This window comes from Pholcus phalangioides, unplaced genomic scaffold (genome assembly GCF_987345545.1).
Source record: "Pholcus phalangioides strain wild (caught in Gottingen) unplaced genomic scaffold, Ppha-v1.0 ptg000042l_1, whole genome shotgun sequence".
NCBI classification, from domain to species: Eukaryota; Metazoa; Arthropoda; class Arachnida; order Araneae; family Pholcidae; genus Pholcus; species Pholcus phalangioides.
Window position 1 is genome coordinate 20,414,034 of NW_028301628.1, and position 11,689 is coordinate 20,425,722.

The following is an 11,689-nucleotide window of genomic DNA, read 5'->3' on the forward strand; positions in this document are numbered from 1 at the left end:
TTTCCACCTAATGCTGCAGCTGAATTCTGATCTAATTATACAGAGCGATTGGCTAAAAACACTACTTTCTGCTCGAGAATATTACTTCACTGCAGCTGTAACATTGAAGTGCTTATTTTATTTATTATCCGATACATAATGTAATATTGTTTGAAATAAATTTTTACTTCGTGTATTTTGATTATTGAAAAATGTTCTTGCACAACGCCACCTATTTTTTTTTTGTTTTGCCATTCCCAGCAGATTGTGATCAAAACCGTCCATGTTTATAAGTTTTTGGGAAAATGTTGAAGTTGACATATTTTTTAAGGAAATCATTGATGCTTTCTCATAACAATGAAACTGTCATCACCTAGTCGGTAAGTTTCTTTCCAGATTGAAATCGTAAAATTTTAACTCTTTTTACTGTACTTCCATGTAGGGAAATACAGTAATTGGATAACTGTGAAGGACAGGGGGGGATTTAATGTTTTGCCGTCAGTGAGGGACACAAATTTAGCCGCCCTTCTCCTATCCTAGTTTGATTTTCTTGATCATTCCTTCCTCAAATTTGACGCCCTAGGTTCGGCCCCATACGCCTTTATAAATATGCCTCTATCTCTAAGTCACTCTTTTCGCCACTCATGCTTGCACACTTTTTTCTTCATCCACTGACCTGTTTCCTCGCTCTTTAAGTCACTCCCATGCTCGCACGCTTTCTAAGTCACTCTTTTGGTAGTTCACTGACTGGTTCCCCTCTCTTCTCTTGTGCTCATTCACATCTTTGAACACTGTTGTGGTCACTCACATGCTTTCACACACACTCTTGTGTGTTTGCTCACTGACTGGTCCCTCACTTTCTAAGGGTCATTTGCACACGCGCGTTCTGTTTTGATCACTTACAGGCTTGTTTATGCTTTAGGTCATTGTTTTTATTGCTCATTGTGAGTGCTAGCGCTTTCCCTCTAGGTCACTCCTATGTTTTACGAAATCTCCAAGTCACTCTTTTGGTTGCTTGTTGAACTGGTCCTTCACTCTTTTGGTCTTTCATGGGCTTACACCTGTTATAGATCACTCACTGCCCAAGTCATTTGTCTGATGCAGATAGGGGCAGATTTTACTGCCTGCAGGCTATGTGCAAAGTTTATCCCTCTTTTCCCATTAATTAACTTTCTTGACTAATTATTCCTAGTATATGCCTCCCTGAATTATAGATCACTAGCCCCCCCCCCCACCCCCCCATAAATACACCTCTGGTGAAGGAATCTAAAGTGTTTGACGAAATGCTATTTGCAGATGACATAAATTTTAAATCATCCAACTTTTCGCAGTTTGACCTAATTGGTCCTTGTGCCAGTGAGACCAAAAAATAAAAATAATAATCCAACTTTTTTGAATTAAATAATGTGCACCTAGACGAGGAACATACAAGTTGAAATAAGCATAACAAAGGTCTGGTCACACTTGTTATAGATAAGTGCACAAATACATATAAGATAATGGACACACATAACATTCAAGTTAATTAGAAATAAATATTACTATTAGACGTGCCACATTAATTTAAACGCAAATTTTAATTCTGGTTTACTAAAGATTTACATAACAAATAATTCGATTTACAGATAACAAAAACAAAAGATAGTCACTCATCTCCAACAGGACAGGATTTGATAGGATGATAAAATGTTTCGCACACTAATCATCATTAGGGGCCATCTTCCTGGATCATGAGAGAGAGTTTTGCAGCATTTTCACGCATTTTTCACAAAGCAGCCTTATTTTTTCTCTGCCCAAAAAGCATGGTTAGTGCTTTTAACTCCCAATCATTGACTATAAAACTCTTCTCATCGGTTGACTACTATTGCTTGGCAACCAACAATGTTTTTATTGGTTCTATCAGGCATGTGCAAGAATAGCGTGATGTTCCTTTGTTTGTGGAATGTGTTGACAGACATCTATGCTGTAATAAAAGCTGTACATACCTTATATATATATTAAAAAAAAGGTGTGCGTCTTACAATTCCTAAGCCAGGAAAGGAAAGAAACTGAAAGTGTTGTTTCGTGGTGTAAAAAGTGTGGTGGGATCACTTGTAATTAGAAGCATGTATTTTTTGCTGTTTTTTGGGGAGCGAACATTTCACGGTAGTTTTGTTGATTTTTCAAAGTATTTCGTCTAAATATGCGTGTTTTTTTCTTCTTTTCTCAAGGTTCTTCCTCATCTTTGTTTGCTTGGCGTGAAAATTCTAAAATGGGATGCTCACCATCATTGCCTTTTTCAGAAATTTGTCCCAGACCGCTATTTCATGTGAGGTTTTTCAATATTTCCCATAGTAGTTTCTGTAGAATTTTTTTTAAAAACCTATTTAGTTGAATGAATTAAGTCATTAACTTATTCAAAAAGTCATTAATTATTCTGTTAGAATTAATTGATTAATTGATTTCTCAAAGAAGCAATTTTGATGATTGTATAAAAATACAGGGTGTCCCATAAGTTCATAAATAGTTTAAAAAAATAATTAACAAAAATGAATTCAATTAAAAAAAATTCATTAATGATAGAACAACAGATTTTTTCCCATAAGGAATAAGCAGTCATTTGACCGGTATAGGAAAGATAAGGAATTATTTTTCCTTACAGAGAGAAACTTCCTAAAACAGTATCTATTTATTCTCTTCGACTTATTTTTGTATTAAACCTTTGCTCGTGCACCATTTAAAAAAAAAAAAATTTTGGACAGAAGGACTTGTTATGACGAATACTAATCCTGTGCTTTGTTATTTTAAAAAGAGGCTTAACTATGACTTTTTCAGCTCTTGTAATTCGTGGCTTCATTTCACTTGGCAGTCCATTGACAAAGTTTGAAGTATAATAGGCTTTAGAAATTTGGGAAGAGATTGCATGTGTGTGGAATGAATAAATTGTGGATAGGCTGCCAAATCTTGAGCAATGTAGAATGCATACGCATATAGGCTTTTTGATGCTGATTGTATTGTGCACTGAATGAGTTGATTTTGTTAAAAACATTAATGACACTCATTGGTAGAGTAATAAAATTTCATAATTTTTGGTGGAAATTTCCTTTGCTTGCAATTTCAATGTTGTGTGTGCATGGTACTCAAGACCTGAATTTTCTCTGCTTATCAACTGTAAAATTATTTTTTTGCTCAGTCGAAAGCGTGATATGTGGTAAAATAATGGCACATCATCCAATAGGGTGCCTAGACTAGAGTCTTTGATCAGGGTACGCCAATTTTTTTAAATCAGGATTTTAATCACGATTTAAATCACTTGATTTTTAAAAAAATCATTGATTTAAATCACAAAATTAAAATTTTGTTTTTACTTTACATAACTTCAATGATATTTAAGCAAAAGTAACGTGGTATGATATGCATGTTATTGATACGGCCAAGTTCTTCATCAAAATAAGTATAGAAGATCTTTGGTAAATACAGGCTCGAACTTAATATCTAGATACGGTGAAGAAAGAAAGCTGTTCTATTTCTAGATTTTGTGCATGGAAAAAATTTCAGAAAAATATAGGGAGTTGAAAACTCATAGATATAACTGCGCTAAGTATTTTCAATGGGGCATCAGGGTTCACCCTGATAAAAAAAAAGAAATTAGTTTTTGTATAAAGGTTTGAATTCTGTGCTCCTAATTTTTGATTTAAAATAATAGATGTTGTACCGACATAAACATCATTGGTCTTGAAATTTTAGTAAGAAAAGTGAAAAAGTCTAAAGCTTGCTTGTTTTTTACCAAAACTCTGTGAAAGAATAAAAGTGTGTAAATTATTAAGCGACATCATGGCAAGTCAGAAACACATCATAATAAATGCATGCATTTAATTACACAAGAAACAATCTTGCCAATAGAATATGTTTTTCTTTTAGTTGATGCTGAATGACCCTTTGATTGTACATTGAGTGAATTTTGAGAAACCTTGTACCCACATGTGATACTAAATCGCCACTAGGCATTCATTTTAGGGGGGGAGGGGAGAACTGTCATGAATAAAAGCACTTTTCTATGAGAGCAATGTTAATCCATGAAGTTAATTTGGGCTGAATGACCTTCAACGTGACATAAACACAGAGAATTTTTGTGTTCATATATTTTGCTTCTAGTTTGTTAGTTGTTTATTATTCATCAATGCTGAATTAATTTTGAGAGATTAGGTGAAAGAAATAGGTAGATGATGTGAAAACATGCATTCTCAATGATTAACAACATTTTTCTTAATTAATAAGCAGTCAGTTAACTTTAATAAAAAAAATCATGATTTTTTCATACCTTGTCTTTGATATAAGTCCCGGGGAGTCCCCCCCCCCCCCCCTATATTGAAGAACAAAAAATGATAATTGTCTCAACGTCGGGCTGGAGCCATGTCCATAGGTAAAATTGCGAGATTATATAAAGATTCTTTTTGTTATGTGAATGCAATGCAGTAGAAGTGCAAAGAATGAATTGAATATACTGTATATATAACGTATGATGACGAGATGTTTTAGCACAAGATGAAAAAAGCCATTCAAATTGAAGGAATTGGTATATTTGAATGGGATAAATTTATCCTCATGAAGGGGATTTTTTTTTTTGGTACAGAAAAAAAATTAGTTCAAATTTGTCAATAGATGGTGCCGCATGAAAGCAAATCAGGAGTGGTTTGATCTGAACTTTCCTCTAATCTCTTATGTGTCCAATATTTTCATAAAGTTTACCGGCGATTCATGGCTGAAGTAAAACAACTTAACCAATAGTGCTTTATCCACCAATGTCAACAACTTAATGAAAACCTTATGTACGCGCCAATAACAGGAAAATCAGAAATAAGCTTTTATTCGTACACTCTACATTTTATGACTATTGTTTGTATATTTTCAGTGATTTGCTTTTGTGCGTGCTCTCTATCAACAAAAATTTGAACTAAATTTTTATATACCCAAAAAAAATCTTCATTTTGAGAATAACTTTTTCTCAAACTGTATTCAAATATACCAATTCCTCCAATTTTCATGAATTTTTGAACTATTTATGATTTTTATGGGACACTCTATACATTAAATCTTCAGATTGCTGTAATTTGCTTTATGAGTGTTTTGCAAGATAAAAAAATTTGTTGAATATATTTTGGCAGTCGTGATTGGCATTCTTCTAAATTCAATGATGCTCTACGATGGGGTGCACAACTTCCAGCCTGCCAAGGGGTTTCATTCGGCCTGCGAAAGGTTTCCGGTAGAAAAGTATCAATATACATTCCAACGTATCAATACATGCCATGATAAATACTTGGCTGACCGCATTCCCTTGGGATCCATATGAGACATCACCAATCCAGAGCATCGTCAAAGTTATGTAAAGTCGCTAATTATGACCAAAAATTTGTGAAAGGCTAGTAATATTACCAATTATAGCCAAAAAAACTGTCAAAAAGTTTGTAAAGTTGCCAACTATCACTAAAAATTGCTGAGTTTGTGCATTTACTATGCATTCAGTTATTTCATTGCTCTATGCATTCAGAAGTTCATTTATGTGTAGAGTTACGTGAATATCGCATTACACTGATTCTTGTTATTATATTAAATCCGTCACTGACGGATTAAATAGGGGGTGGTCGCCCCCAGAGCAAAAAATAAAATATTCTTTGGGGGAGGATATCTCATACCCCTAGCCCCCCCCCCCCCCTACCCTAGTTTGCTGCATCTTCCAACCAACTGCCCCCACCCACAAAAATGCATTAATTTGCCACTGATGCACTACTTACAAAATTTTAATTAAAATAATCTTGACTATAACTGAAATTTCGAATAAAAACAACATATGTTTTAGTGCTTTTCGTTTTTTTTTTTAAAACAACTCAAATAATATTAAAGAGTGTTTATTAACTAGCCTATAGGGGTAAAGTGAAGGCTAATGGGACAAATTTTAGTTTTTGATTTTTTCAAAGTAAAATAAGCAAATTTGAATTTTCTTTTCGTTTTATTGACGAACAATTGAACATACATGTTATACAATAATAAAAAAAAAAAATTCAAAATAAATAATTTTAATTGCTTTGGCTGTGATGATCAATTATGTACATCAACTCTGGTGTCCCATTAGCCCCAGGGGACAAGTCTACTCTGTAATATGAAATCACAAACTCAAAAAGGGCCAGTTTCTATGCAACGGAAATTGGTTACGATTTTGGGTCAAGTTTTCATTTAACTCGTGAATATATCGGGAACCGTTTGACCCATCGGTACCAAGTTATGTGTATGTGGGTGGTAAAGTATGTGCTAAAAGTATGTGAAGTGGGTCCCGGGTAATTGGTTGGGGGCCCTGGATTTTATTCGTTGGTAAAATGAATACAAATGGAAAATTTGTAAGGCCCTCACGGGGGGGGGGGGGGAATGTCCGACAAGCTTCCAGGCTCCTCCCATGGAAAAGTTGACAGGTTTCATTTTGGGGCCCCCGGATGAATCTCATTGATTTTTGTTGTTTAACACTGTAAAATTTGCAACATCAGTAGCCCGGGGTAAAGGCAGCCTGGGTCCCCCGCTAAAAGTCTGCGTATTGGGTCCCCGCTACTGGATGTGGGGGACCTGGATTTCATTCGTTGTAAAATGAATAAAAATGAAAAATTTTCGTGTCCCTCACAGGGGGATGTCCGACCAGTCTCCAGGTCGGGCCCCCATGGAAAAGTTGACAGGTTTCATTTCTGGGGGCCCGGATGAATCGTATTGTTTTTTGTTGTTTTACACTGTAAAATTTGCAAGAGTGGAAGCCCGAGATAAATCTAGTCTGCCCCCCCCCCCGCTAAAATTCTGTGAATTGGGTCCCGGGTCCTTGGGGGGGGGTCCTGGAATATATTTGTTGGTAAAATGAATACAAGTGAAAATTTTTCGTGGTCCAGGGCTCCAGTCTGGGGACCCCCATGGGGAAGTCTTCAGAGCGTACTTGATGAATCGTATTTGTTTTTTGTTGCTTTATTATTGTAAAATTCGTCAGTAAGCTGATGCTTTCACATGTCACTCTTCATAGCACTCTGATGACGTGGGACGAAATAAACAACATATGTTGTGAAGAGAAGGGGGGGGGGGGGCTGGCTGTCAAAGTGTCAAAGGTGGAGGACAGGGGCCCCCAGTAAGAAAAATAAATCCACAAAAAACTGGCTATATGCTATGAAATGTTATTGTCCTTGGCATATGCCTATTGCCCTATAAGCATGCTGAATATAAATTTTTGTTTTGAAACAAAATTTCTTTTGAATAGGTTTACAATTATGATTATTTGGACAGTATTTCAACATTTGATTTCCTTATAGTTTGATTTACTCAGGCAAAACTATTTAACTTTGCTCGAATTATTTGCAACGAATTATTTATCGAACCATTATTATTATCCAACCATTTGAGAGTATGCTGGGAGTCTTCGGTACTCAATGTTGATCATATGGTAAGCAGTGGACATCGGAATATCGTAAATATTTTTAATGAAGTAGAGTTGAAGGGGATTGAAAACACATCTGAACTAACATCACAAATTTTTGAGCCGAAAAGAAAGGATGGGAGTATAGTTCGATCAAATACCCTGATTTTGTTCCTAAAATTTTAGAATCGTGTCAATGGGGAAGGGGTATAAAAATTTATTGATGCACAGTTTGAAAAAGGAGTATGCCTGATCTGACAAAACTATTTTGTTTCATCCACATTATTTTCTATGTAAAATATTGTTTCAGTTAAGTATGCAATCCCCAGTTGGGCATATCTTTCTCCACTATATAGCCAAACTTGTAGAAAATCTGAAAAATAATGCATCAAATAAATCAGAAATACCTCTAAATCACTGCTACATGTCCCATACAAGTGTAATAATTAGACCCCACAGGCTGAAAATTTGTATTTTCGGAATCTGAACAGCACACATGTTTATCACAAAAAAATTTAACTGACATTTGTGAAAAGTAAAATGTTCAAAGTATACAAATAAGCAGTATCTTCACCCATGTAAAGAAATTTAATAATTCAAAATCATTAAAAACACACACACACACGCACGCACGCAAAACTTACTGTATTTTAACATGTGTAAGAGGATTTTTGTCAAAAATTGGAGAATTGAAAAATAGGAGGACAGGTTTCTTATGCATTGATAGTATTATAGATATATGTTTTAAATTTTTTCCCTCAAATTTTAAGCCCAAAATATCAGTGGCGTTCCTTATACACAAGGGTTATTTTTACACATTAAAATACGGTGCTTATCAGGGTGGAAAACGGATTTTCGTCTTTCTTTTTCCTCTAATAATCAGGAATGGTTCACTTTTTGTGATTAATGACAGTATCTTGATTGTTGTCATTCAGATTGTGAAAGAAATATTTAAATAAAAACAAAACAAATACTAAAATGTATTTAAATAAGCACTAATGCCTTGTCCCATTAGCCCCCTCCCCTCACTTTCCCCCATCCCAATTATGAAAATTTTATATGCCAGTACAGTATCAATTTTGCAATCGCCATAGCGACTGTGCACGTGGAACTTGTCAAGCCTTGGTTATAGCCATATTGTTTGGTTATGCAATGTGATTTTATTCTACTATGATGATTATGCATTGTTTCCATGTAGGTCTGGAACGTTGATGATGAAGGACAACTTGTCAAGTCTTGTTATATTCAGGTAACAAATACAGATTTAGTCCTCCATCAAAGAGGTGAATCTGCAGTTCTCTGGCCTTTGCAATGTCTACGCAGATATGGTTTCGACTCTGATTTGTTTTCATTTGAGTGTGGGAGGCGATGTGCTACAGGTCCCGGAATTTATGCATTCAAATGCAAGAGAGCGGAATCACTCTTCAACTCCTTGCAAGAAGCATTGCAAACATTTTCTGAGAGCGAATTAGGGCTCAGCAGTACCAATGGTCCGGAAGTCGCCGAAAGCTTAACAAATGATGATGCGGAAGAAATATTAGATGATGGTTTTGATTATGGAATAGATTCGCAGCCCAGCACTTCCACTGGAATAAAAAAAATTCCTAAGCCGGAGGTCACCGTTCCTTCAGCACCAGAAGAAAGCCAGAGCTCTTCGTCTACTCAGTCCATTATTCCTAGAGCTTCTTCATCTACGCGCAGACATGCCAGTAAGAAGAAGAGTTTGCCCTGTTTGCCGAAATGTTTCCCAGATCCATATGCGAAGATGCATGACTATGGGTCTCAAGTTCTTCCACGATGTTGTGTCATTGGGACTTGTATAAATGCATCAAAACATTCCATGAATGAGAAGGCACTTCAAAGTACAACGTGTGGCTCCTGTCGAACCTGTTCTTTGAATATGTGCGTAGTTCGACCAGCCTATGCAAGTTCTATAGGTGCGACCGACAGTGAAGAACGTGCTAGGCAGGCAGATTACGGCAATGTTCTCAATTCTATCGGTGTTCCTAGGCAATGTGTTCACTGTTGCTGTGACTTCAAACCATCGAAGCCGATGAGTTCTTGCTCCGCCGACGATTGCCCTTTGCATTTTAACAATTGCGTGGACCAGGTGACCAATTATGCTAAGCTGGACAAACATTTGAGGAAGGAGTATTCTACCACGCTGAAGCTCAAAAGGATGAAGAGCCAACAGCCTGTAAGATAATGATAAAATATATTTTTCAGTTATTTTTGTTTGCGCATTATATTATGGGTAATTATGAAATATATGTATACCATTAGTGTTTTTTCATCATGATTTCAACAAATATTTCGGCTGATATATTTGTTTTTTATGCTTTCATTTTAACAGGTGAATTTTTCATCATATGCACATCTTTATAATAGAATTCCGACACCTACAAAAAAATGGCCTTTTGCAGAGAAGCACACCAAAAGCCCTTCATGGAGATCATTGCCGCAATTCCGTACCATATCATCTGTCATTAAGCTTATGCCGAAAAGGTCAGCTTCACATTTTTATTCCAATGCAGGGAGTTCGGTTTCAATGAAGGCAACAAAAACATCTTCCGAAATTTGGTTGAAAAAAAGGAAGAATGAGATTCAGAAAAAAATTTATTCTTCCTGTCCGGATGGGACAGAAGAAACTAGTTCTGTGGGTGAAGTGATGACGACTCCACCAGAGCATATGCCTTCCGAAAGTTCTTCTGTGGAGAATAAAGCAGCAGGAGAAGGAGGAGATGATGATGAGGGTGGTGGAAGCTGCCAAGCAGAGTCAGCCAATATAGAGAAGAAAGTACTTTCAGATTCAGTTGGCAGCATTATTCTTGTTGACAGTGATGAATTCGTTAATAAGACAATACAGTGCGACAGCCTTTCATCAGTTAGCAGTTGATTATTAATCAATGACAAGAACCAAAAGCTGCTCTCTGCAACTGTGTTGTATTTTTATTTTGAAAATGTTTATTTTGTAGGTACAATATTTGGTGGCAGAGGTTTATGGAAGTGAATGCTGTGGTTAGTATTGATATAGGTATTGTGTTTAATCCATCTAAGAGTCTATGAAGTTTTTTTTTTTTTGTTATTATTGTAGGCAGATTTATTTCATTGAAAGCACAATTTTTCAAATTTATGATTTACTTTGATGATGTATAATGTAAAGTTATTTATGATTCATAAATTAGTTGAATTCATGATTTATCAATTGATATCTGTGATAGGGATTAGTTTTTGTTTCTCTAATCAAAATATGAACTTCACTGATCTAGTGATGGTGTTGTCACAATGTCATACACAGAATGAATACACAATATATTATTTTAATTGAAAGTTATTTTAATGAAAATTTTAATTGAAAGTTATTTTAATGAAAATTTTATTGAAAATTATTTTAGCAGAAAATTATTGCTGTTTTCTCAGAGATTTTTAGTGATGATTTTGTTCCAGAATTTTTGTACAATTTTTCAATCTGTGATTTCGAAAAAGGAGGTATTAGGAGATATAGACGAATCTGTAAGTTTTTTTCTGTTTTTTTTGTGAAACTCATGCAAAACACTTGAGTTTTTGTATTGAACTTTGTGTTAGAAATATTACTTCTGATCTACTTTTTTATGAATCTCTGTTCATCATGTTTTATTAATTAATTAATATATTTATAGTTGTTTGTTCAGCTTCCTCAGTTGAGTCGATTTCTGCACGATGTCTGTTTATGTTTTTTGTGTTGGGCATCCCCCAACCTCAAAGTGGGGATGCAACTTAGTTTTACTTTTAAGAATACTTTCTACATCGTTGAATCGCTCCACAAATTAACTTACTTATTATTAATTGAAAAAATTGCTGGTAATATATATTGAGCACATCTCTATATACACACACACACACATATTTCTAATTAGAATGTACTGAAAGAGTTTTATGCAACCCATTCACTTGTTAGAGAGTAAAATTATCCTGAATCGTTCAGTGTGAATGGTTTTTTTTGCAAAGTTGAAAAGAGGGAAAGTGATATTGAGAATGAAATGATATTGAAATGAAATTGTTCAGAGGCCATGATTAAGAAAATTTTATCATCAGTATCATGTCAAATGTTGATCAAGGTGGATTTCAAAGGTTTTTAATTTACAAGTTATGTGTAAATTAATGTGTTCAATTAATTTGCAAATTTTTTAGAAATTCAAAATTTTTTTTGTACTTTAATGCAATATAACACGAATCAAATTTTTTTTGTGCATACAATGTGAAAAAAATCCTTAAATACTTTTTTTTCATATGTAGAAATTTTCATGATGCTAA

General features: G+C 35.0%; 1 protein-coding gene across 1 annotated transcript; it reads left to right on the forward strand.

Annotated features, from left to right (window-relative positions):
* The first annotated feature begins 271 nt into the window (after positions 1 to 271).
* LOC149064627 (uncharacterized) lies at positions 272 to 10,695 on the forward strand. The gene is made up of 4 exons (XM_089254781.1): positions 272 to 359; positions 2,190 to 2,287; positions 8,595 to 9,593; positions 9,750 to 10,695. The coding sequence occupies exons 2-4, from the start codon at positions 2,231 to 2,233 to the stop codon at positions 10,290 to 10,292; spliced, it is 1,599 nt and encodes a 532-aa protein (XP_089110907.1). The 5' UTR covers positions 272 to 359; positions 2,190 to 2,230; the 3' UTR covers positions 10,293 to 10,695.
* Positions 10,696 to 11,689: the final 994 nt, after the last annotated feature.